Consider the following 27901-nt stretch of genomic DNA (forward strand, 5'->3'; position numbering starts at 1 on the left):
GACGAGAGGAGAGGGGGAGGAAGGAGAAGAGTGTGGACGAGAGGAGAGGGGGAGGAAGGAGAAGAGTGTGAACGAGAGGAGAGGGGGAGGAAGGAGAAGAGTGTGGACGAGAGGAGAGGGGAGGAAGGAGAAGAGTGTGGATGAGAGGAGAGGGGGAGGAAGGGAAATTGTAGTTTGGGGGGTGAAGAGAGAGGATACTTGAAGAACATTCGAGGCAGCCTGGAGAGATGGAGAGAGATGGAGAGAGAGAGAGAGAGAGAGAGAGAGAGAGAGAGAGAGAGAGAGAGAGAGAGAGAGAGAGAGAGAGAGAGAGAGAGAGAGCAATATAGTTCTTAAAGAAGTACAGTGGAGCAGGGAAAGGGGAAGGCGAAAAAAGACAAATACAACTATGCGGAGTTGTAAACAGCAAAGGAGAGAGGGATGAGGTGAAAAAAGGGGGGGGGAGAAGAGCACTGGTATGGACGGAGGAGATGGAAGGGGTGGCTATTAACGTTTGAGACATGCATTGGATCGGGGGAAGACGCGAGGTGCGAGTGATGGATGCAGAAGACAATGGGAGGAGAAGAGGAGAGACAGAGGAGGGATAGGAGGACGGCAGGATGTACGCGAGGGGGAGGAAGGAGAAGAGTGTGGACGAGAGGATAGGGGGAGGAAGGAGAAGAGTGTGGACGAGAGGAGAGGGGGAGGAAGGAGAAGAGTGTGGACGAGAGGAGAGGGGGAGGAAGGAGAAGAGTGTGGACGAGAGGAGAGGGGGAGGAGGAATGAGAAGAGTGTGGATGAGAGGAGAGGGGGAGGAAGGAGAAGAGTGTGGACGAGAGGAGAGGGGAGGAAGGAGAAGAGTGTGGATGAGAGGAGAGGGGGAGGAAGGGAAATTGTAGTTTGGGGGGTGAAGAGAGAGGATACTTGAAGAACATTCGAGGCAGCCTGGAGAGATGGAGAGATGGAGAGATGGGGAGAGAGAGAGAGAGAGAGAGAGAGAGAGAGAGAGAGAGAGAGAGAGAGAGAGAGAGAGAGAGAGAGAGAGAGAGCAATATAGTTCTTAAAGAAGTACAGTGGAGCAGGGAAAGGGGAAGGCGAAGAAAGAATTCACTTGGACAGCTGTCATAACAGTTTCACCCTACTGTCTGACTGGACTGGTCTGACCTAGCTGAACTATGGAGAGAGCAGGGGAGAATGACTGCCCCCTCTCATTGAAGCCACGGAAGTTCAAGACCGACCGCGCTACTGCAGGCATTGCTAGCAGAAAACAGGATCCCGATTTAAGGGAATGGAAAAATTGCAATCTTCATGTTTACATTTTTAAAATTCTAAGACAATCAAGGTTCCAATAATTGCTTCTAATAGACCAGATGTATTTCCTTGAACCAAATATTTTCAGTTAGTTGCCAATGGCAGCCTGCAGTACCCTGATCGGCCTCCAATTTGAGTTATTCAACAAGAGGGGGCAGCACTGAGCTAGCCTGCAACATCACTTCCTGGAGTAGCTCAAACTGTGCATGTTATGTATCCATGAGATGCCATCTTAACCGACTTCATTTGGCTTCAATGCGCTATTGAGTCTTCACATAGGAACTAATGGTGTCACGTGATCGATGGCTTTGTCCATTCGTATACAGTCAATGGGAGGGAGGGAGTTAAGGTTGCAAGGGTGCACTTTATAGTTGTTCCTAGAGAGGGAGGAGGAGGTGGGAGGAGGAGGAGGGAGGAGGAGGTGGGAGGAGGAGGAGGGAGTGGGAGGTGGAGGAGGGTGGAGGAGGAGAGAGGCTGAGGATGCTGATGCTGTTGACTGTGAGTCTGGAAGGGTGAACTGAAGTACTGGTTTCATGAAGCACAGTCACATTCACACACAGACACATCCACACACAGCACAGTCACATCCACACACAGCACAGTCACATCCACACACAGCACAGTCACATCCACACACAGCACAGTCACATCCACACACAGCACAGTCACATTCCCACACAGCACAGTCACATCCACACACAGCACAGTCACATCCACACACAGCACAGTCACATCCACACACAGCACAGTCACATTCCCACACAGCACAGTCACATCCACACACAGCACAGTCACATCCACACACAGCACAGTCACATCCACACACAGCACAGTCACATCCACACACAGCACAGTCACATCCACACACAGCACAGTCACATTCCCACACAGCACAGTCACATTCCCACACAGCACAGTCACATCCACACACAGCACAGAGAGAGAGAAAACACAAACAGATCTTGAGCCCAATTTACGGCTTCTTCTAGTTTGAAAACAAAGAGGCTAAAAACCCGGTTGTCAGATTGACTGCCAGTTGAGTGTTCACAAAACACAGGCAGCGAACACAGCCCACAAAGCCACCCAAATAGGAATGGTTAACATTCGAGAGGGAGTGCCTTGCTTTTGTTCAACTTGTTTCTCTAAAACCAAGAATAGATCATTGGAATATAGTGTACAACAGGTATTTGTAGAGATTTGTTTCAGAACACACTATACACTTTGACCTAAAACCTCTCATTCAGTAGAGTTGGGTCAGCCATTTTCATAGAGGCATTTCTCTAGTCTCTGTGAGAGTTCTTTCCCCCGGTCCCTTTTTCCCCTCTTCTCCAGTCAGCCAATTAATGAGCATATTTGTTTCATTCCAATAAACCAACAGAGGGATGAGAGGGGAGAAGAGATCAGAACAGAGGGATGAGAGAGGAAGGTCATAGAGGATTCACAGAAAGGGCCAGCTTAGAAGACCATGACTGGTAGAGCGAAGAAGGAGTGTGTGTGTGTGTGTGTGTGTGTGTGTGTGTGTGTGTGTGTGTGTGTGTGTGTGTGTGCGCATGTGAGTGTGTGTGTGTGGAGGCTTGATAATGTAGACAGAGATGTACAGTGCCTTCTGAAAGTATTCATACCTATTTTGTTGTGTCACAGCCTGAATTCAAAATGGATTAAATATACTTATTTTAAATGAAAACATGTTTTTATAAAAATAAAAAATGTATTTGTATTTTGTATTTGTATTTTTAAATGAAATACAGAAATCTCTCATTTATATAAGTATTCTCACCCCTGGGTAAGTCTCTAACAGCTTTCAACACCTGGATTGTGCAACATTTGCCTGTCAAATTGGTTGTTGGTCATTGCTAGACAACTATTTTCAGGTCAAGTAAATTTAAGTCAAAACTGTAACAGCCACTCAGGAACGTTCACTGTCTTCTTGGTAAGCAACTCCAGTTTAGATTTGGCCTTGTGTTTAAGGCTATTGTCCTGCTGAAAGGTAAATTAATCTCCCAGTGAATTGCTTTCCCACATGTTTTGCAGTATTACTTTAGTGCCTTGTTGAAAACAGTATACATGTTTTGGAATATTTGTATTCTGTATAGGATCGTTTCTTTTCACTCTGTCAATTAGGTAAGTATTGTAGAGTAACTACAATGTTGTTGATCCGTCTTATCACAGCCATTAAACTCTGTAACTGTTTCACCATTGGCCTCATGATTAGCGGTTTTCTTCCTCTCCGGCAACTAAGTTAAGGACACCTGTATCTCTGTAGTGACTGGGTGTATTAATACACCCTCCAAAGTGATACACTCCACGCTCCACACGCTCTCTTTCCATGCACTTTTTAGACAGACCTAGGCCCGCCTCTGTCGCTCATTTGTTGTTGCTTGACCACAAGACACTTGGGTTCAGTCCCTGTATGGTCAATGCAGCACAATGTTGATGACAATGATGTTGTTTCGACTTTGCGTCTTAATATATATCCACAAGCGTTTTATAATTACACTATACTTTTTGTTTCTTACATCTGCAAACAGCTAGTGTATCTTTTCTTAGCAAGTTGTGGCTACATCGTGTTAGCCACTAATGCTAATAGCTAGTTAGCTGTCTAGCTAAGAAATGTACAAAGTAAGAGCAAACATAGCTACAGTTGGAGTCAGAGGTTTACATACACTTAGGTTGTAGTCATTAAAACTCGTTTTCCAACCACTCCACAAGTTTTTTGTTAACAAACTATAGTGTTGACAAGTCGGTTAGGACATCTACTTTGTGCATGACACAAGTCATTTTCCCAACAATTGTTTACAGACAGATTATTTCACTTATGACTCACTGTATTACAATTCCAGTGGGTCAGAAGTTTACATACACTAAGTTGACTGTGCCTTTAATCAGCTTGGAAAATTACAGAAAATTATGTCATGGCTTCAGAGGTTTCTGAAAGGCTAATTGACATCATTTGAGTCAATTGGAGGTGTACCTGTGGATGTATTTCAAGTCCTACCTTCCATCTCAGTGCCTTTTTGCAAAATAAATCATCCAAGACCTCAGAATTGTTTTTGTAGAAGTATCGTTCATCCTTGGGAGCAATTTCCAAACAGCTGAAGGTACCCCGTTCATCTGTACAAACAATAGTACACAAGTACAAACACCATGGGACCACGCAGCCATCATACCGCTCAGGAAGGAGACAATCGGAATGGAGAAAGACCCATTGAAATCCCTTAAAATGTATGCGTTGATACCCTATGGTAACACACTACTCATAAAGCACATTTAGAATTTGTATTATTCAAAAACATGAAATATTGTCAAACACTGTCCAAAATTTGAAAAATACTGTGATGTGATATTTTGGCCATATTATCCAGCCCTACTTCACCATGCTCCAATGGATATTGATATTGATGTTGGGCGATTAGGCCTGGCTCGCAGTCGGCATTCCAATTCATACCAAAGGTGTTCAATGGGGTTGAGGTCTGGGCTCTGTGCAAGCCAGTCAAGTTCTTCCATACCGATCTCGACAAACCATTTCTGTATGAACTGCTTTTTGTGCACAAGGGCATTGTCATGTTGAAACAAGGAAGGGCCTTCCCCAAACTGTTTCCACAAAGTTGGAAGCACAGAATCATCTACAACAGGTATTCCCAAACTGGGGTACGCGCAATGCCGTCGGGAGTACGTCAAATAAATATGTGATTCACATTTGTTTTATTAAAACGGCAGTCCCGTTCTGTGAGCTTGTGTGGCCTACCACTTCACGGCTGAGCCGTTGTTGCTCGTAGACGTTTCCACATCACAATAACAGCACTTACAGTTGACTGGTGCAGCTCTAGCAGGGCAGACATCTGACGGACTGACTTGTTGGAAAGGTGGCATCCTATGACGGTGCCACATTGAAAGTCACTGAGCTCTTCAGTAAGGCCATTCTACTGCCAATGTTTGTCTATGCAGATTGCATGGTTGTGTGCTCAATTTGGACACAACTGTCAGCAACGGCTGTGGCTGAAATAGCCGATTCCACTCATTTGTAGGGGTGCCTACATACATACGTTTATATAGTGTGTTATGTGACTCGTGAAGCACATTTTTACTCCTAAACCTATTAAGGCCTGCCAATAACAAAGGGGTTGAATACTTACTGACTCCAGACATTTCAGCGTTTAATTTGCTATTAATTCCACTTTGGTATTATAGGGTATTGTGGGTAGGCCGGTGACAAAAAATATATAAATGTAATCCATTTTAAATTCAAGCTGTAACATAACAAAATGTGGAAAAGGTCAAGGTGCGTGACTACTCTCTGAAGGCACTACTTTGTCTCTACAGACAGGGGTTAATTAAGTCAGAGCATACTGCCCACTGAGGAGGGATACACAACCTTCAGAGAGCCCTATCACAATCCAACCATCAAAACTCCTGTGGCTAAGTCTAGGTATCAAATGGCACCTTATTCCCTATGTAGTGCACTACTTTTGACCAGGGCACAATATTGGGAATTGGGGGCCATTTGAGACACTAGCCTCTCTCTCCAATTAATCACACAGTAGGTGTCCTGTCATTCTGAAAGCTGATTGGCTCACAGAGCCGATTCCCTGTGCGAGGGTGCCAAGTTTAATAAGCATCGTCAGCATTGGTTGTTTTTAACAGTAGCTATATTCATTAGCTAATGTACGCTCCAGAGAGAGAGAGACTGAGTATTATACTGTTGGAACAAAAAGTGACATTCGCAAACCCCAAGGGCAGCATTGTTAGAGCTGTGGTTAAGTAAGCGAATAAAATCGATGTGTTCTGGTCGCAGAAACAATAAAATAGATCTCGATTGAGACACGACTTCAGTCTCGTTCATAATGACAGTGTATGCAGTTGTTTTTGTGTGTGTGTATTCGTGTAAGTGTGTGTGTATGTGTGTGTGTGTGTGTGTTCACACGTGTATATGCGTGTCTGTCTACCGCGCTGCTCTGCTGCTTTCCTGGTCTCCGAACGCAACGTGCCGTGAAGACAAACTTTGAGCAAACGCACCGGTACATATCAACCCTTCCCTTTAGGTTAGACTAAGTAACTGAGGTTCGTTTAGGCAGCCTGATTGGCAAGGGGTGGTTCCTCCTAGATTCAGCAGTTAATTTGTTTATTAGCTTCAACAGCTTGCTAATGAGATGCCTATGCCGCCTGCTGCCTGGTGCTTTCTGCCTGGTGAAGAGCGAGAAGTAGGAGGATCACAGGTGTGTAACACTATACAGATGAAGTCGGAGGTTTACATACACTTAGGTTGGAGTCATTAAAACCCGTTTTTCAACCACTCCACAAATGTCTTGTTAACAAACTATAGTCATTTTTTCCAACAATTGTTTACAGACAGATGATTTAACTTACAATTCACTGTATCACAATTCCAGTGGGTCAGAAGTTTACATACACTGAGTTGACTGTGCATTTAAACAGCTTGGAAAATTACAGGGAATGATGTCATGGCTTTAGAAGCTTCTGATAGGCGAATTGACATCATTTGAGTCAATTGGAGGTGTACCTGTGGATGTATTTCAAGGCCTACCTTCAAACTCACTGCCTCTTTGCTTGACATCATGGGAAAATCTAAAGAAATCAGCCAAGAAAAAGACCTCAGAAAAATAATTGTAGACCTCCACAAGTCTGATTCATCATTGGGAGAAATTTCCAAACGCCTGAAGGTACCACGTTCATCTGTACAAACAATAGTACGCAAGTATAAACACCATGGGACCACGCAGCCGTCATACCGCTCTCCTAGAGATAAACGTACTTTGGTGCGAAAAGTGCAAATCAATCCCAGAACAACAGCAAAGGACCTTTTGAAGATGCTGGAGGAAACGGGTACAAAAGTATCTATATCCACAGTAAAACGAGTCCTATATTGACATAACCTGAAAGTACACTCAGCAAGGAAGACGCCACTGCTCCAAAACCACCCTAAAGAAGCCAGACTACGGTTTGCAACTGCACATGGGGACCATTTGGCCATTATGACCATTGTTATGTTTGGAGGAAAAAGCGGGAGGCTTGCAAGCCAAAGAACACCATCCCATCCATGAAGCACGGGGGTGGCAGCATCATGTTGCGGGGGTGCTTTGCTGCAGGAGGGACTGGTGCACATTCACAAAATAGATGGCATTATGAGAGAGGAAAATTATGTGGATATAGTGAAGCAACATCTCAAGACATCAGTCAGGAAGTTAAAGCTTGGTCTTCCAAATGGGCAATGACCCCAAGCATATTTCCAAAAGTTGTAGCAAGATGGCTTAAGGACAACAAAGTCAAGGTATTGGAGTGACCACTATTATTCTGACATTTCATATTCTTAAAATAAAGTGGTAATCCTAACTGACCTAAGACAGGGAATTGTTACGAGGATTAAATGTCAGGAATTGTAAAAAAAAAGAAAAAAAAAAAAAGAGTTTAAATGTATTTGGCTAAGGTGTATGTGAACTTCCGACTTCAACGGCATATACAAAAGTATATGGATTCCTATCTACTTTCAACTCCTTTCAACTTTCAACTCCTATCAACTCCTATAAACTTTCAACTCCTATCTACTGCTATCAACTTTCAACTCCTATCAACTCCTATCAACTTTCAACTCCTATCAACTCCTATCCCACTGCTCTGCATCTGTCAGCCTGTGGGCTGGAATACCAATACCTGTTGGGAGTGTGTGTGTGGCATGCGAATGTGTCGGTCTGTGTATTTCATGCATGTTTATATACTGTATGTGTACATGGAGTGAGTGAATAAGTATGTGTGTGTGTGTGTGTGTGTGTGTGTGTGTGTGTGTTTGTGTATAAGTTGTAAGTGTGTGTACAGGTATGAGTAAGTGTGTATGTGTGTGTGAGAGTTGTGTGTACATGATTTAAATCCACAATTTTCCTGACTTAATTACAAGACGGTTCTGTCTGTGTAATGACCTGGGTGTGATTTGCATAGAGGGGAAGGAGGGCACGAGGTGTGTGTTTGTGTGTTTTTGTGTGCGTGTTTGTGTGTGTGTGTGTGTGGGGCCGAGTAAAGGGTGTAACTACAGCTGTGCAGCTGAGCACCCTATAGCGAGGAGACAGGTGATGGAGCGGACAGGGGTAGAGGGGGGCATGGCTCCGGTCACGGCCAGCCTAGGAGGTGCCCTACCTGGGGGGAGAGGGGCATGGGGCTGGGGCTGGAGCACAGGCTGGAGCACAGAGCGATGGAAAGATAGCAGGTGCTAGAGCAGAGGCCAGGGTTTGGAGAGAGAGGGAGGGAGAGAGAGAGAGGGAGAGAGAGAGAGGGAGAGAGAGAGCGAGAGGGAGAGAGAGAGAGCGAAAGAGAGAGAGAGAGAGAGAGAGAGAGAGAGAGAGAGAGAGAGAGAGAGAGAGAGAGAGAGAGAGAGACAGAAAGAAAGAAAGAGAGAGGGAGAGCGCAGGTGTGGCCTGGACCTAGCAGCTGTTACGAGGCTGTAGAGGGATGAGGGCCAGCTTGTGTTTGGCATGTGTGTGTGTTTGTGCGTGTGTGTGTGTGTGTGTAAACCCATGAGTAACTCCTCTCTCCATCGTCCAATCTCACCGTCCATCTAGCCTCCTGTCCTTAGCTGTGTGGCTGTCTTCAGCCTTGTGCTCTCAAGGTCTGTGTGTGTCTGGTGTCCTCTTCTCTCTACTGTATATAATGGACGGTTACCGCGGGTTAAGTAGGAAGGGGTCTTTCCCTGTCAATCACGCAGCAGCCATTGGTCACATCCTTGACCTTGTCCTTCAGTGTTATTACCGTTCTTAATTTATGTGTGTGTGTGTGTGTGTGTGTGTGTTTGAGGAGTCGTGTGCACATGTGACATGACTAATACACACATTTGGCCATACACACACACACACACACACACACACACACACACACACACACACACACACACACACACACACACACACACCCCTCCCTTCCCCTCTCCCCTCCCCAGAAGCTGCATTAGAGTAGTGGGGTAGCTGGAACTCCAGAGAGCCAGGGGAAAACCAGGGGGTAGAAGAGAGGGAGTCAGGGGGAGAGAGAGGGAAGGCAGGGTAATGGTGTGAGGAAGGAGAGGTGATGGGGTGAATGTGTAACTAACGATCCGACACTTAGGAGGATTTTTTCCTGTATTGAAGGTGCAGTAGCCATGAAACGATCTCTGCTCACAATGGAAACAAATGGAAAGGACTAACTGTTTACTCATGTTGTACAGTGCCTAGCGAAAGTGTACACACCCCTTTGACAGTCTTCACATAGTGCTGCCTTAAAACTAAAACCTAAAAAAGGGATCACATTTGATTTTTGTTCATACCGATCTGCACAACCTTCTCCACATTTTCAAAGTCAAAGAAAGTTATAGAAAATATTTATAATTAATATGTATTTATTTATTTTGTCTTGATTGGGTATGTCTTCCCACCCCAGAGTCAATACCTGGTGGAAGCACCTTTGGCAGCCATGACGGCTGTGAATCGTTTTGGATAATATTCTACCAACTCTTAGGGCAACATATTGTCCATTGTTTTTATCAACACTGCTCAAGATCAGTACATTTGGTTGGGAATCATTGATAGACAGCAATATTCAAACCTTGCCTCTGATTTTCAAGCATATTTAAGGCTAGTCAACTGAGACTGGACCACTCAGGAACACTCCAAACCTCTTGGAAAGCCATTCTGGTGTATTTTTGGAACAAAAATGTGTGCAATTGTCTCGCTGAAAGATAAAACTTAAAAATTCCTCAATTCTGACCTGGGCTTTGCTCCTTTCACATTTCTTCTGATCCTGACTGTCACGTATCCTCCATCTCTCTCTCCGTCCTCTAGGTCGTCAGGCTGCAGATTATCCTGCACACCTGCCACCATCATTACGCGCACCAGCGCCTCATGACACTCACCTGGACTCCATCACCTCCTTGATTAATTTCCCTATATCTGTCACTCCCCTTTGGTTCTTTCCTCAGGTGCTATTGACTCTGTTTCATGCCGGTGCGTTGTTTGTGTTTTCGTGGTTATTGTTTTGTTTATTTATTAAAACACTCACTCCCCTGTACTTGCTTCCCGACTCTCAGCACACTCGTTACACTGACAAACTCCCCAGTCCCAATGACAAGCATACCCATAACAGGATGCTGCCACCACAATACTTGAACATGTGTTGTATTGGATTTGACCAAAACCTGTAGTTTTGAATTTAGGCCAAAAAGTGAATGCCTTTAGCGTGTTTCTTGCAGTATTACTTAACGGCTTTGTTGCAAACAGAATTAATGATTTGGAGCTGAGTTTTTAAAACTTTCTTTTCACTTGTCATACAGACCACTAATGTTGAGTGAATGCAATGTTGTTGATCCCATAGTATTTTCAAGTATTGTGGTGGCAGCATCATGTTATGGGAATGCTTGTCACCGTCAGGGATGTGGGAGTTTGTTAGGATCAAAAGAAATATGAAAGGAGTGAAGCCCAGGTAAAAAAAATTGAGTAAAACGCCTGTCTGTCTTCTGAAAACCTAATCCTGGGAAATATTTTTTTCCGCTGGCAATTACACACATTTTAATGCCAAAGACATTACCAGAATGGCTTTCCAAGATGTGTTGAGTGTTCCTGAAAGGTTCAGTTTCTGGCCTGACTTAAGTCTGCTTAAAATGATCTGAGACAAGGTTTAAATATCGCTGTCCATCAATGATGAGCTTGAGCAATTTTGACTAAAGCAATGTGTTGTCTAAGAGTTGTGCAAGGTTGGTAGAATATTATTCAAAATGATTCACAGAAGTAATGGCTGTAAAAGGTGCTTCCACCAGGTATTAACTCTGGGATGTGAAGACATACTTAATCAATACGTCCTCATCTTATATTTCTTAGTAATTTGGAATAAAAACTATTAAAATCTTTCACTTTGAAAATGTGGAGTAGTTAAATCCAATTGAATCCCTTTTTAGATGTAATATGTAGCGACTGTCTATCAGTTGTGCATGGATAAAAGTCGCATTAAAAGTCATGCCTGGCTAGCTCAATAGGATCGAGGTTCGTTTTTACACAGCCACAAACCAGAGGCCTATGGGTCCTGGTCCAAATGTGTGCACTACACAGGGACTACGGTACCATTTGGGATGCACCCTAGTTTACAGTCTGACTCGTTAGTGGGACAAACGCAAGAAAGAGAAAGAGCTCACCATCTAACAGTCCAGGGCTGATTCAGTGAGTGTCAGTCTCTAGTTGTGATGTATGTCCTGATATGATGTACTATGTTTCTCCATTAGAAAGACGAGGCGTTTGCGATGTGATACATCTATCAGCATAATCTCACTCATCGGTCATCATTTCGACTGGCCAATGAGGGAGACAGTGACAGAGAAATGGAGGGAGACAGTGGGAGAGAGAGGGGAGGGAATGAGAGAAACGGAGAATAGCGGGTACAAAGAGGCTGGAGGGGAGAAGAGATGGAGGAGAGGAGGAGAACAGGAGAAAGAAGGGAGGAGTAGAGAGGTGAGGGGACGGTAGAGAAAGAAGGTAGTGGAGAGGGGGAAGTGAAGGAGGAGAGACAGGAGGGAGAGGGGGAGAAGAGAGGAGACTGGGAGTACAGAGGTGAGGAAGAATCGAAGAGAGCGGGAGAAAGGGAAGGTAGAGGAAAGGAGAGGAAAAGGGGAGGACAGGGACACTCAGAGGTGAAACAGCGTCTGGTGAACAATGAAGGGGAACGACAGACGTGACATCACTGGCGGGAGAGGAGGGAGAAGGGGGAAGTAATTAGGTGACTGTGTGTGTGTGTGTGTGTGTGTGTGTGTGTGTGTGTGTGTGTGTGTGTGTGTGTTTGAGAACATGTGTGGGTGTGTCTCATTCAGGCCAGCGGAGGTGCTAATCTCTTCTTCCAGAAAAAAAGAAATCAGCCTAGTTATTACTGTCATCTCTCCCTTCTCCTCCCTCTCCTTTTCCAGACCTATCCCTCATTCTCAAAGTCACACTGCATTCTCTCTCCTTCTCCCTCTCCCCTTGACCCTCTCTCCTTCTCATCTACCTCGCTCGATCTCTCCGCCGAGTCAAGAGGACTTTTCGCTTATCAATTCTGCCCGGGGTTGCCATGGAAACGGTCCGGATGGACTTGGTTAGGAGGAGTTGTGTGTGTGTGTGTGTGTGTGTGTGTGAAGGAAGGTTGTGGGGGTTCTCTCTGCTGGCGTCTTAATATCTCCTCTAGTCCTGTCAGGACACATTTCAAACCACAGTCTGGTCCATAGAACCCGCTGTCACTCACACGAAACACACTCGCTAAGAGGCCCCCCATGGAGCTAGCCTTTCTCTCACCAGGCAGTGTCCTGAATACGAATTCAGTTGACGCTGCGGTCGGTGTCCATGTGTGTGTGCCGATGTTCTGTATAGGATACCACCACTAGACTATGTTTGTGAATGTTTGTGTTTAATGTGAGGTGTATTCTGTGTGTGTGTGTGTGTGTGTGTGTGTGTGTGTATCTGTCCTGGCCCATATTGTATAATTGTACTGTGAATGAATGTGTGCTTCGCTGCAGATTTAAAAAGCAGCTCTGCAGGATTTATTTTTAGCATCACAGGCAAATGCAGCCTTTCTCCTCGCTCTTCTCTCTCTACCGCCTCTCTCTTACAGTACCCCCTCCATCTCATCTCTTTCACTCTCTTTTCTCATCTCTCAATGCCTTCTCTTGCCCTCTGTCCATTCACCTCCCCTCCATCTCTGTCACACCCACACCCACACCCACACACACACACAAATCACACACAAGTTTAACATCCTCTCTCCTTTTCTGCTCTACAATTTACGTCTCTAAATAGATGACTGCTTTCTGCTCATCCCGCCCTCTTTCCATCTCTTTCTCTCCATCCCTCTCTTCTCTCGGAGTAGTCCCAGGTCCCATAGCGGTAGTGGTTTCAAAAACCTCATTCCAGTTGAAGTGACGTATGGACTGTGTGTCTGTGTCGCTAAAGGCAGCAGAGGCAAGGTCCCGCACTAATTCGGCAGGCTCTCAGCAGCTCTAGGCTACGCTATACTATGTACATAAATGATATATTTAACACAGAGGAAGGAATTCCCTCCTGTAGACAGGTGCAGGGCAGCTAGCCTGCAACAGCACTAACAGGCTACTGTTAAGCTAAAAGCTATTAGCATATTCCTATGTGGCTTGTGTTGGAATGTAGCAATAGCGCAGAGTCAGCCATTGTAGCGCTATAGCGCTAACAGGTTACTGCTAAGAGCTACAGTATGTATGAGAATCCTATACGAGTGTCCACACTGTGGCTCGTGTACTGACAAGTAGCGCTAGCTATATAGCAATAGCTACATACTGTATAGAGCCAGTGTACCACTTTACAAATGCTACTGTGAAGCTAAAAGCTATAAAGACCCATTATTTTGTGAATTTCAACACTCTGGCACCATGCTACGGTAGCTTAGTAGAGTGGAGTTTTTACTGTGGTGTTACCATGGTAACCACTGTTGTCACTGCCGACCGGATGCTGGTCATGGTTTCAATCAGAGAGTCGGAAAGACATGAGGTGTTGGTTTGTTCACATGCGCACACACACACACACACACACACACACACACACACACACACACATTTTAATCAACGCTACAGACAGAGGGAGGTTGAGAGGTGGTTTAAATCAGAGAGAAGAGACAGACAGAGCAGGTTCAAACATGACACAGACACTGGTACAGGGAAAAGAAGTGCCTGAGGGATGGATGGAGGGGGGAGTAGAGGAGAGAGAGGAAGGGTGATGAAAGTCACCTGGTCAAAGATTGATGTGGAGACTGGGAGAAATATGAGAGCTGGAGCTGGTGACGTTTCAAAACCATGAATGATAGGCTACAGTACATGGTATATAATTAAGCAATAAGGCCCGAGGGTGTGGTATATGGCCAATATACAACGGCTAAGAGCAGCCCTGAGCACGACGCAACGCGGAGTGCCTGGACACAGCCCTTAGCGGTACTGTATTGGCCATATACCACAAACCCCCAAGGTGTCTTATTGCTATTATGAACTGATTACCAACATAATTAGAGCAGTAAAAATGAATGTTTTGTCATACCTGTGGTATAAGGTCTCATATACCACGGCTGTCACCCAATCAGCATTCAGGGCTTGAACCACCCAGTTTATACAGTAATGTAGATCATGCTAAAGGGAAAGTTAAATGGTATACAACTAATGTTTTGATGGGATTTATTCTATGGTAATGGGGGATAAAACCACCTGACACTAAACATGTAGTTTAAAGGCATACTTCGGAATTTAATCTACTTCCCCAGAGTCATTTGAACTCATGGATACCATCTTTATGTCTCTGTGTCCTGTATGAAGGAAGTTAGAGGTAGTTTCGCGAGCCAATGCTAACTAAGTCTATGGGTATCTACTAGCATCCTAGTGTCGTGAAGTAGATAAAGGGCCTCATTGCCAAAATCCAGAAGTATCCCTTGAAGAGACAAACCTAAATGTAGTGGTTCCACAAATAAACGGTCTCTAAGGGGCTTTAAGTGAGAATGTGAATTCAGTGAATTCCAGGATTTACTCCTACCACTGTATTCGGAGTATAACAGTGGTAGAGCTGCTCCGCGTTGCGTCGTGCGTCAGAGCTGCTCTTAGCCGTGGTATATTGGCCGTATACCACAACCCCTCGGGCCTTATTGCTTAATTATATACCATGTACTGTAGCCTATCATTCATGGTTTTGAAGGGTCACCATGATCAGCGTCTGAACTGAGATCACACGCAGAGCCTGACAACCTACACTGTTCAGGATGGACACACGTGCAGTACGCACTAACGCGCGCACACACACATGCATGTACACACACACACACACTCGTTTCACATTAATATGTCATTCATCGCATTGGATATACAATATGAAAAATAAATCTGTGACAATAAAATGTGTGTGTGTGTGTCTATAACAGACTATGGGAACAGACTATGGGAGGCACACAGTACAACATAGAGCCATGACTAGATTCCACATCAAGTAACTGATGCAAGCAGTGGAATCAGATTTAAAAAACAGATAAAAACACACCTTATGTAACTGCGGGGACTGTGAAGAGACACACACACAGGCGCACACACACACACACACACACACACACACACACACACACACACACACACACACACACACACACACACACACACACACACACACGATAACATACGCACTATACACACACACACACACACACACACACACACACACACACACACACACACACACACACACACACACACACACACACACACACACACACGATAACATACGCACTATACACACACGTACATGGATTTTGTGTTGTAGATATGTGATAGTAAAGTAGTGGCCTGAGGGCACACACTTAATGTGTTGTGAAATCTGTCGTGAAATGTAATGTTTTAAATAGTGCATAACTACCTTAATTTTGCCGGACCCCAAGGAAGAGTAGCTGCTGCCTTGGCAGGAACTAATGGGGATCCACAATGAATACAAACACAAACGTCTGAACGTTACAGGTAGTGTACAATACAGGCAGCTTGTACTGCTGCTTTTGTAACCATGATGCTGCTGCCGTTGTTTTCAAAACCGGTACCCGGTTACCTTCAGACAGAGGCCACCATCGTTTTCGTGAGAGTCTCATCTTTCCATAGATGCAATCATATTATTATTATTAGATCATTACTATTATTAGATTATCAGATTATTATTAGATCGTTACTATTATTAGATTATCAGATTATTATTAGATCGTATCATTTTTTAGGCCAAACCGTTCAGATGCTACAGACGTTTTCGTGAGAACCGTTTTTTTTTCGGAACGTTTCATTCTCTGACAAACACCGCTGTAGCTCTGTAGCTTCTACCACAGATGCAGAAGGCCGCCATTGGCCAATGCTTGGTATCGAGATCCAGCGCGTGCAAAAAAAGAAATATCTCTAGCTTAAATTGACGGATTTTGACCAGTGCGTCAATAGACTCTCGAGGGTTAAATACTTAGGACATAGCATTAAATAGAACATGTATGATACATCTCTATGACTCAGCATCGCATACAGTATCGCATGAGTGCTCGTGGTTTCAAAAATGCATCATATCTGAGAAGTCCGAGACTTACTTTTAATCTACTTCTATCTACTTTTATCTTCTAAGATGAAAGTCGTGTGATCTATTTCCCTTGCTCTGCTCTGCGTTGGTGTAGTTAAAGTGAAAAATAGGGAAGTATATTTCCGTCCCTATAAAGATGTCTTTAATTTGCATGACTACGACTCGCTCCAATATTTCTGTCTTGTAAAAAAAATATATATTTAGCAGTGAGCTCAGACTCTGTCTGCACACAAAGCACTTGCATCAGACCAGACCAATCGATGGCAGACCTTACATCAGAGGAACTCTGCAGACAAGAGCAATCAACAGTGGAATTACAGTATGTGGAGGAGAAACTTTGGAGAACACAGATAGTTGAGATATTTCCTTCGTATTGCAATTCTCCTTCGTTATCTTTTCCCATTCGTGATCAGTGAAGAGATGGAGGAAATAGATCATTTCAGATAGCTGGGAATACAGTGTGTGCGGGTGTGTTTATGTGTGTTTGTGTTGTATGTGTGAGTGTGCCAGACCTGGGCAGAAAATTGTTCAATTTGGTAGTTTATTTAAAAATGCAACTTTTCAAATACTCAAGGCAGTCAAATATATATAGATATCGATATAGAGATTCAACTAAAAGGCAACTATTTTCTTTGATATTCAAATAATGTGCTCAGAAAAACAAATAGTATTTGAAAGGTATTTTGAATACCTTTAAGAAAACCAAATCATATTTAAAAGGTATTTGAAAAAATGCAAGTTATTTGAAAAAAAAATACTTATTTGATGGTTGCCAAATATTTGCTGAAGAACCAAAAACAACAGTTAGTTGCCTTAGTCTAAATATACGGGCATAAGCACATGGTTTGGACGGCTCTTAGCTATGAAGCTTAATATACCCTGTAGCCTAGAATTAAACACACGAGGGACATGGAATCACCTCTTACGCAGCTTCAAAAAGAATAACAAATATGTTTTCATAATGAGTGAGACATAAGGTAATACAGTACCACTTGACATAAAGTTATTGTACATGTGTAGTAACTTTGATTATTACAATAGCAACATAGTTTTTTACAAAGGTCTTTGCTTTATAATTGCATAATAACAGAGTTATTACAGAAGTGGAATAAGGAGCAGTCACTATTCCTCTTGTGTGAAGTACTTACAAAAACTCTCAGCTCATTACTATGCAATCACAAAAGTATCACGTAACAACATGCTCATAAAAATGTTGCTTGAAAAATAAGTGACAGTTTTATTGCACGGGTACAAGAACAGTGTTACTGAGAGTGCTAACAGTACCAAAACATGGCTAAGTGTCAAAAGAAAACGAAATATGCCAAAAACTGCCTTCTTGAATCAACTACAGCCAAGGTAGTTAGTTTGAATTCGGAGTAAGCGATCCCTTTTAAAGATGGTATCCTGTGTGTTTGAAACAAGATCCCTGACCCTCAGATGGACAAAGACGTACGGAGTTGTTTCTGCTAAGCGTCCAACTTCCTGTTCGCAACGTTACGAACGTTCAACCTTTTCAGCGGCACGTTGGAACCGTCATGCAATAGTGGAGTGTCGCAACTTATTTATACTCATCATCTGTACAAAATAACATTGGCTAATTCGTTTGACTTGATTCTCTACGCCTGGGGCCTGTTCGTGGGAATTTACAGAACGTTCAGACAGAAATGTATTGTGTCGATCAAGCATGACTGTCAGATAGATTGGAGTAGTATAGGTGATTGTGGGCGCTTTATTCATTCCATCTATAACATGCAGTTCCAGACGCAGCCCAGCCTTTAGTTGATGGCAGCCAATCCAACAAAAAGTAGCCACTTCCTGAGATACTTAAAACTATAGTTATCCCAGGTCTGGTGTGTGCGTGTAATGTGTGTGTGTGTGTGTACACACAGCGGTAGTCAGAACTTACCGAGGACGCCCAGACGGTAGTTCATAGTGACCACGATAACGTTGCCGTAGGCGGCGAGGACACTGGCGTCAAACATGTTCCCGGTTCCTTCCATGTAGGAGCCTCCGTGGATAAACAGCATCACTGGCTTCTTCCTACGGTCACGGATGTCTTCAGACACAACACACACACACACACACACACACAAGAAGAGGGAGACAAATAGAAATAGGAAGCCAATGAATGTTCCTCCATCACGAACAAAGATCAACTCTAAAGCCATGTACCTTTTAGAACCATCAGTGTGAATCCAGCTAACGGGATACAGTGGATTCTGTGAGGCAGTGTAGTAGATCTACTGTGTGTATATATAGGGGACTCTGACTTCAATGATATTTTTATGGTGGTGGTTGTCTGTCTGTCTGTCTGTCTGTCTGTCTGTCTGTCTGTCTGTCTGTCTGTCTGTCTGTCTGTCTGTCTGTCTGTCTGTCGAGCACCTGGGTTGGAGGATAATTAATATGAGGGCGCAGCGGAGCAGAACGGTAACATAAATAACCACTATAGCATCAGCTTACCAGAGAGAGGGAGGGAGGGAGGGAGAGGAAGGGAGAGGGAGGAAGAGAGAGAGAAAGAGAGGGAGGGAGAGGGAGGAAGAGAGAGAGAGAAAGCGTGAGAGAGAGATAAAGAGAAGTTATTGGTTGCCAAGTCTGGCTCTATGAAACACAACATGCCATTAAATAGAAGAACTCCCTGCTGTAACACGCATGTACACATGTACTGAAACCCACATACACTGATTTTACTAAACATTAGGAAAACCTGCTCTTTCCATGACATAGACTGACCAGGTCAATCCAGGTGAAAGCTATGATCCCTTAATGATGTCACCTGTTAAATCCACTTCCATCAGTGTAGATGAAGGGGAGGATACAGGTTAAAGAAAGATTTTTAAGCCTCGAGGCAATTGAGACATGGATTGTGTATGTGTGTCATTCAGAGGGTGGATGAGCAAGACAAAAGATTAAAGTGCTTTTGAACTGGGTATGGTAGTAGGTGCCAGGCACTGCAATGCTGGTGGGTTTTTCCCGTGTGTATCAACATTGGTCCACCCCCAAAGGACATCCAGTCCAGTTCATGCCCCGACGAATTGAGGCTGTTCTGAGGGCAATTCAATGTTAGGAAGGTGTTCCTAATGTTTTGTACACTCAGTGTAGATTCAACAACAGACATACATAACAATGACAGTACACAAGGGGCGGATTCATTACGCCAATCCTGTTGTAAGCCAACAGAAAGGAACGGGGAGGGACCTATCTGAATTTGTCCAATAGAAACTCTCATTTTAGTGTGCCATTTTACAACTGGTTGGACTAATGATTACAACCCAGCACACACATACACAAACTGACACACAAACAAATACAGTTTGATTTCTCCTTTCCTTCCCTCGCTCTCCCCATCTTTCCCTCACTGTCTCTCTCTCTCTCACTCTCTCTCTCTCATCCTCTCTCCCTTCTCTGTCTCTCTCCCCCCTACCTCCCCATCTCCCTCCCTCCCACCCTCTCTCTCTATCTCTCTCTCCTTCACTTGAACAGCAGCCATTCCATCACACAAACTAACTCTCATTGACTGTTGCCATGGAGACATATTGCAGTCACACATCTCTAACCCCTTGACACCCCTCTGCCATGTCTCCACCTGAAACTCATTTCATTATCCACCAATGACCACCTGCACATCCTATTACACACACACACAGAGAGAGACATACACACAGACAGACAGAGACATACACACCCAGACAGACACACACACACACACACACACTCACACACAGACATACACAACCAGACAGACAGACACACACACACAGACCGACATACATGCACGTAAGCACGCATGTTAGGAGACACGCATGCACCGGGCACACACACAAGCACGTTCACCCACCCAATCCACATAGACTGATATGAGCAGAGCTGGCCTCTATCATCCATGGATATGTTACAGGCACAACAACACTGACAGACAGCACAATGGCCCCCAGGGGATGCAATCTACCTCCCTCTCTTTTCTCACTCGTTTTTCTCCCTCTTTCCTCCTCTATCCCTCCCTCTCTTCTCAACTATTCATCCATCCCCTTTTCTCTCTTTTACTCTATCAGTCTCCTCTATTCCACAGCATCCCTCTCCTCTCTCTTTCTCGAACCAACTAACTCAGTACCAAATAACATGTCCCTTTAATAAAGCCCCACAATACCTAAAGCCCTACAGTACCTAAAGCTCTACAATACCTAAAGCCCTACAATACCTAAAGCCCTACAGTACTTAAAGCTCTACAATACCTAAAGCCCTACAATACCTAAAGCCCTACAGTACTTAAAGCTCTACAATACCTAAAGCATTACAATACCTAAAGACCTACAGTACCTAAAGCTCTACAATACCTGAAGACCTACAGTACCTAAAGCCCTACAATACCTAAAGCTCTACAATACCTAAAGCCCTACAGTACTTAAAGCCCTACAATACCTAAAGCTCTTCAATACCTAAAGCTCTACAATACCTAAAGCCCTACAGTACTTAAAGCCCTACAGTACCTAAAGCTCTACAATACCTAAAGCCCTACAATACCTAAAGCCCTACAATACCTAAAGCCCTACAATACCTAAAGCCCTACAGTACTTAAAGCCCTACAATACCTAAAGCTCTACAATACCTAAAGCCCTACAGTACATAAAGACCTACAGTACCTAAAGCCCTACAGTACCTAAAGCTCTACAATACCTAAAGCCCTACAATACCTAAAGCCCTACAATACCTAAAGCCCTACAGTACTTAAAGCCCTACAATACCTAAAGCTCTACAATACCTAAAGCCCTACAGTACATAAAGACCTACAATACCTAAAGCCCTACAGTACCTAAAGCCCTACAGTACATAAAGACCTACAGTACCTAAAGCCATACAATACCTAAAGCCCTACAGTACCTAAAGCCCTACAGTACATAAAGACCTACAGTACCTAAAGCCCACAATACCTAAAGCCCTACAGTACCTAAAGCCCTACAGTACATAAAGACCTACAGTACCTAAAGCCCTACAATACCTAAAGCCCTACAATACCTAAAGACCTACAGTACATAAAGACCTACAGTACCTAAAGCCCTACAGTACATAAAGACCTACAGTACCTAAAGCCCTACAATACCTAAAGCCCTACAATACCTAAAGCCCTACAGTACCTTAAAGCCCTACAGTACATAAAGACCTACAGTACCTAAAGCCCTAGAGTACCTAAAGCATTACAATACCTAAAGCCCTACAGTACCTTAAAGCCCTACAGTACATAAAGACCTACAGTACCTAAAGTCCTACAGTACCTAAAGTCCTACAATACCTGTAACCAGAGTATTAGAGAGAGAGAGAGAGTGGAGAAAAGAGAAAGAGGGAAAACAACAGAAAGACAGGAAAACGAGAGAGAGAGCGAGCGGGTGGAGAAATTGTTTATTTCACTTTTGTATATTATCTACTTCACTTGCTTTGGCAATGTTAACATATGGTTCCCATGCCAATAGAGCCCCTTGAAATTAATTTAATTGAATTGAGAGAGAGAGAGAGAGAGAGAGAGAGAGAGGGAGAGAGACAACCTGAGGGACAGCCAGTGAAAAGCGCAATGTCAATAACATTTCCTATTTAGTTTTGACTGGTCTACTACTATTGCTTTAATGTATTATTATTCTCATTAGTAGTTGCTGTTAATGCTAATCTCATTTCCACTACTACTATTATTATTGCAGTTGGATCCACCATTTTTGTTATATGTATACTTTGACAATGTAAGTAATTTAACTTGCCATATCAATAAAGTTGAATTGAATTGAATTGAGAGAGAGAGAAAAACCAGAGGAAAAAGACAGAAAGAGAGGGAAAAGATAGAAAGAAACAGAGAGAGAGAGAGAGAGAGAGAAGCTGTCGATGTGTGTTACCCTGAGGACTTCAGTCTGTCTGGCTGATCCTCTCAAGCAGAACCAAGACAAGGGATGATTAGCCCCAAACTTCTGTTTAGCGTTTAGCCACGACGACACGTCCCACCAACATTTACTTCACTTCACCAACCAGCGGGTGTGTTTGTTAGTTTGTGTGTGTGTTTCAGAGAAAGCGATCCTGTAGACACTGATCTAGGACCAGTTCACCCTTCCACAACTCATGACAGTTTCTATTAGGAGGAGAAATGCAAATCTAACCTTAGATCAGTGTCTAGAGGCAATTTCAACATCCTACTCCCTAAAACTGATCTAGGACCAGTTTACCCTCCCATGAGTCATGAATGTTTCTATTAACGTTGCAAAACACCTCAGATCAGTGTCTAGGGTTTCATCCTACTCCCTGTTATTCCGTATCTCATCTGCTCTATGCTTCTTTCTCATCCAATTACAACCACCAAACAAACAAAATAATGTTAGTGACTGTTGTTATAACGGTTATGGTTGTGTTATGGACCAAACCAAAGCTTCAACCACAGCTTCAAGCATAGCAATATATTTACTATTATCATTCAATTTCTATGTCTACAACCAATGCTTCCCCTAAAGCTTCACCTAAAGCTTCCCCAACTTAGCTTTCCTAAGTTACCTATGGATGTAGGATCTTAAATTGACCTATTTTGTGCTTAATGTTAGTGGTTTGGCAATTAGCTGGCCAAAAGTAGCATACATGAAAAGCGCAACACTGAATATAACCGTGTGTTAGTGTGCGTTTTCAGTGAATTTATGTAAATCACAAAGCTCATCTGCATTTCCTCTGGTGCGGTAAAACGTTCAGCAAAAAAAAAGAGTGGTCAAATTAAGATCGGTACTTGGGTATAGACTAGGGAGTATTGCAGAGAGCTAGGGTACAAATGGAATAGTGTATCCAATTGAATCCAATCCATGCCGAGAATATGTATGTATTTATAATGGGAGTTAGATAGCACTAGGAGATCCTATCACTCCCATCAATCTGTGTGCAGAGACGAGAGTCTCAGGTTTTCCACACACAGACGGATAACTAAAACAATATTGAATCAAATTGGAATGAAACAACAACACAAACGATAGGAATGATATTTTCTCAACAATATAATTTCCAATATACCGTAGGCCTCATGTCGTTTTTCCTCCTGTGTCTATGAATACGAATGACTGGGAGAGATGGGTGATGGAGGCTGTTGCGTTGGTGGGATATGGAAAGGTACTGTATTTAACTGGAGTGGTTCTCAAGGGGACAACATACAAATCAAATTATAAAGCATAGAAAAAGTAAAATGATTGGTGGAAAGACGTGACAGCGTGTCTATCGAATTCAAAGATAGTTCTGTCCCACCCTGATCTGTTTCACCTGTCTTTGTGATTGACTCCACCCTCCTCCAGGTGTCGCCCATCTTCCCCATTATCCCCTGTGTATTTATACCTGTGTTGTCTGTTTGTCTGTTGGCAGTTCGGCTTGTTTGTCAAAATAACCAGCATTTTTGTGTCTCAGCTCCTGCTTTTCCCAGTCTCTCTTATTCTCGCCCTCCTGGTTTTGACCCTTGCCTGTCCTGACTCTGAGCCCGCCTGCATGACCACTCTGCCTGCCTCTGACCCTGAGCTTGCCTCTGACCCTGAGCCTGCCTGCCGACTTGTACCTTTGTCCCTCCTCTGGATTACTGACCTCTGCCTACCCTGACACTGAGCCGTCCTGCCGTCCAGTACCTTTGCCCCTCCTCTGGATTACTGACCTCTGCCTTCCCTGACACTGAGCCGTCCTGCCGTCCAGTACCTTTGCCCCTCCTCTGGATTACTGACCTCTGCCTACTCTGACCCTGAGCCGGCCTGCCGACTTGTACCTTTGCCCCTCCTCTGGATTACTGACCTCTGCCTACCCTGACACTGAGCCGTCCTGCCGTCCAGTACCTTTGCCCCTCCTCTGGATTACTGACCTCTGCCTACCCTGACCCTGACTGCCGACTTGTACCTTTGCCCCTCCTCTGGATTACTGACCTCTGCCTACCCTGACACTGAGCCGTCCTGCCGTCCAGTACCTTTGCCCCTCCTCTGGATTACTGACCTCTGCCTACCCTGACCCTGAGCCTGCCTGCCGACTTGTACCTTTGCCCCTCCTCTGGATTACTGACCTCTGCCTACCCTGACACTGAGCCGTCCTGCCGTCCAGTACCGTTGCCCCTCCTCTGGATTACTGACCTCTGCCTACCCTGACACTGAGCCGTCCTGCCGTCCAGTACCTTTGCCCCACCTCTGGTTTACTGACCTCTGCCTACCCTGACTCTGAGCCGGCCTGCCGTCCAGTACCTTTGCCCCACCTCTGGTTTACTGACCTTTGCCTACCCTGACGCTGAGCCGGCCTGCCGTCCAGTACCTTTGCCCCACCTCTGGTTTACTGACCTCTGCCTACCCTGACCCTGAGCCTGCCTGCCGTCCAGTACCTTTGCCCCTCCTCTGGATTACTGACCTCTGCCTACCCTGACCCTGAGCCTGCCAGCCGTCCAGTACCTTTGCCCCTCCTCTGGATTACTGACCTCTGCCTACCCTGACCCTGAGCCTGCCTGCCGACTTGTACCTTTGCCCCTCCTCTGGATTACTGACCTCTGCCTACCCTGACACTGAGCCGTCCTGCCGTCCAGTACCGTTGCCCCTCCTCTGGATTACTGACCTCTGCCTACCCTGACACTGAGCCGTCCTGCCGTCCAGTACCTTTGCCCCACCTCTGGTTTACTGACCTCTGCCTACCCTGACACTGAGCCGGCCTGCCGTCCAGTACCTTTGCCCCACCTCTGGTTTACTGACCTCTGCCTACCCTGACACTGAGCCGGCCTGCCGTCCAGTACCTTTGCCCCACCTCTGGTTTACTGACCTCTGCCTACCCTGACACTGAGCCTGCCTGCCGTCCAGTACCGTTGCCCCTCCTCTGGATTACTGACCTCTGCCTACCCTGACCCTGAGCCTGCCTGCCGTCCAGTACCTTTGCCCCTCCTCTGGATTACTGACCTCTGCCTACCCTGACCCTGAGCCTGCCTGCCGTCCAGTACCTTTGCCCCTCCTCTGGATTACTGACCTCTGCCTACCCTGACCCTGAGCCTGCCTGCCGACTTGTACCTTTGCCCCTCCTCTGGATTACTGACCTCTGCCTACCCTGACACTGAGCCGTCCTGCCGTCCAGTACCGTTGCCCCTCCTCTGGATTACTGACCTCTGCCTACCCTGACAATGAGCCGTCCTGCCGTCCAGTACCTTTGCCCCACCTCTGGTTTACTGACCTCTGCCAACCCTGACAATGAGCCGGCCTGCCGTCCAGTACCTTTGCCCCACCTCTGGTTTACTGACCTCTGCCTACCCTGACACTGAGCCTGCCTGCCGTCCAGTACCGTTGCCCCTCCTCTGGATTACTGACCTCTGACTACCCTGACCCTGAGCCTGCCTGCCGTCCAGTACCTTTGCCCCTCCTCTGGATTACTGACCTCTGCCTACCCTGACCCTGAGCCTGCCTGCCGTCCAGTACCTTTGCCCCTCCTCTGGATTACTGACCTCTGCCTGCCCTGACCCTGAGCCGGCCTGCCGTCCAGTACCGTTGCCCCTCCTCTGGATTACTGACCTCTGCCTACCCTGACACTGAGCCGTCCTGCCGTCCAGTACCTTTGCCCCTCCTCTGGATCACTGACCTCTGCCTACCCTGACACTGAGCCGGCCTGCCGTCCAGTACCTTTGCCCCACCCCTGACACTGAGCCGGCCTGCCGTCCAGTACCTTTGCCCCTCCTCTGGATTACTGACCTCTGCCTACCCTGACCCTGAGCCTGCCTGCCGTCCAGTACCTTTGCCCCACCTCTGGTTTACTGACCTCTGCCTACCCTGACACTGAGCCTGCCTGCCGTCCAGTACCGTTGCCCCTCCTCTGGATTACTGACCTCTGCCTACCCTGACCCTGAGCCTGCCTGCCGTCCAGTACCTTTGCCCCTCCTCTGGATTACTGACCTCTGCCTACCCTGACCCTGAGCCGGCCTGCCGTCCAGTACCTTTGCCCCACCTCTGGTTTACTGACCTCTGCCTACCCTGACACTGAGCCTGCCTGCCGTCCAGTACCGTTGCCCCTCCTCTGGATTACTGACCTCTGCCTACCCTGACCCTGAGCCTGCCTGCCGTCCAGTACCTTTGCCCCTCCTCTGGATTACTGACCTCTGCCTACCCTGACCCTGAGCCTGCCTGCAGTCCAGTACCTTTGCCCCTCCTCTGGATTACTGACCTCTGCCTGCCCTGACCCTGAGCCGGCCTGACCGTCCAGTACCGTTGCCCCTCCTCTGGATTACTGACCTCTGCCTACCCTGACACTGAGCCGTCCTGCCGTCCAGTACCTTTGCCCCTCCTCTGGATCACTGACCTCTGCCTACCCTGACACTGAGCCGGCCTGCCGTCCAGTACCGTTGCCCCTCCTCTGGATTACTGACCTCTGCCTACCCTGACACTGAGCCGTCCTGCCGTCCAGTACCTTTGCCCCACCTCTGGTTTACTGACCTCTGCCTACCCTGACACTGAGCCTGCCTGCCGTCCAGTACCGTTGCCCCTCCTCTGGATTACTGACCTCTGCCTACCCTGACCCTGAGCCTGCCTGCCGTCCAGTACCTTTGCCCCTCCTCTGGATTACTGACCTCTGCCTACCCTGACACTGAGCCGTCCTGCCGTCCAGTACCGTTGCCCCTCCTCTGGATTACTGACCTCTGCCTACCCTGACACTGAGCCGTCCTGCCGTCCAGTACCTTTGCCCCACCTCTGGTTTACTGACCTCTGCCTACCCTGACACTGAGCCGGCCTGCCGTCCAGTACCTTTGCCCCACCTCTGGTTTACTGACCTCTGCCTACCCTGACACTGAGCCGTCCTGCCGTCCAGTACCTTTGCCCCACCTCTGGTTTACTGACCTCTGCCTACCCTGACACTGCCTGCCGTCCAGTACCTTTGCCCCTCCTCTGGATTACTGACCTCTGCCTGCCCTGACCCTGAGCCGGCCTGCCGTCCAGTACCGTTGCCCCTCCTCTGGATTACTGACCTCTGCCTACCCTGACACTGAGCCGTCCTGCCGTCCAGTACCTTTGCCCCTCCTCTGGATCACTGACCTCTGCCTACCCTGACACTGAGCCGGCCTGCCGTCCAGTACCTTTGCCCCACCCCTGACCCTGAGCCTGCCTGCCGTCCAGTACCTTTGCCCCTCCTCTGGTTTACTGACCTCTGCCTACCCTGACCCTGAGCCTGCCTGCCGACTTGTACCTTTGTCCCTCTTCTGGATTACTGACCTCTGCCTACCCTGACACTGAGCCTGCCTGCCGTCCAGTACCTTTGCCCCTCCTCTGGATTACTGACCTCTGCCTACCCTGACACTGAGCCTGCCTGCCGACTTGTACCTTTGCCCCTCCTCTGGATTACTGACCTCTGCCTTCCCTGACCCTGAGCCTGCCTGCCGACTTGTACCTTTGCCCCTCCTCTGGATTACTGACCTCTGCCTACCCTAACACTGAGCCGGCCTGCCGTCCAGTACCTTTGCCCCTCCTCTGGATTACTGACCTCTGCCTACCCTGACACTGAGCCGGCCTGCCGTCCAGTACAATTGCCCCTCCACTGGA

General features: G+C 46.1%; 1 protein-coding gene across 2 annotated transcripts in view; it reads right to left on the reverse strand.

Annotated features, from left to right (window-relative positions):
- Positions 1-27901, reverse strand: part of LOC109896443 (neuroligin-2-like) — a 228188-nt gene that overhangs the window by 70004 nt on the left and 130283 nt on the right. For both annotated transcript variants that reach the window (XM_020490699.2, XM_031832251.1), the window contains exon 4: positions 18280-18429. In XM_020490699.2, coding sequence (XP_020346288.2) covers positions 18280-18429 — 150 coding nt within the window. The remainder of the gene's footprint in view (positions 1-18279; positions 18430-27901) is intronic.

The sequence above is a fragment of the Oncorhynchus kisutch genome, linkage group LG9 (assembly GCF_002021735.2).
Source record: "Oncorhynchus kisutch isolate 150728-3 linkage group LG9, Okis_V2, whole genome shotgun sequence".
Classification (NCBI taxonomy): Eukaryota; Metazoa; Chordata; class Actinopteri; order Salmoniformes; family Salmonidae; genus Oncorhynchus; species Oncorhynchus kisutch.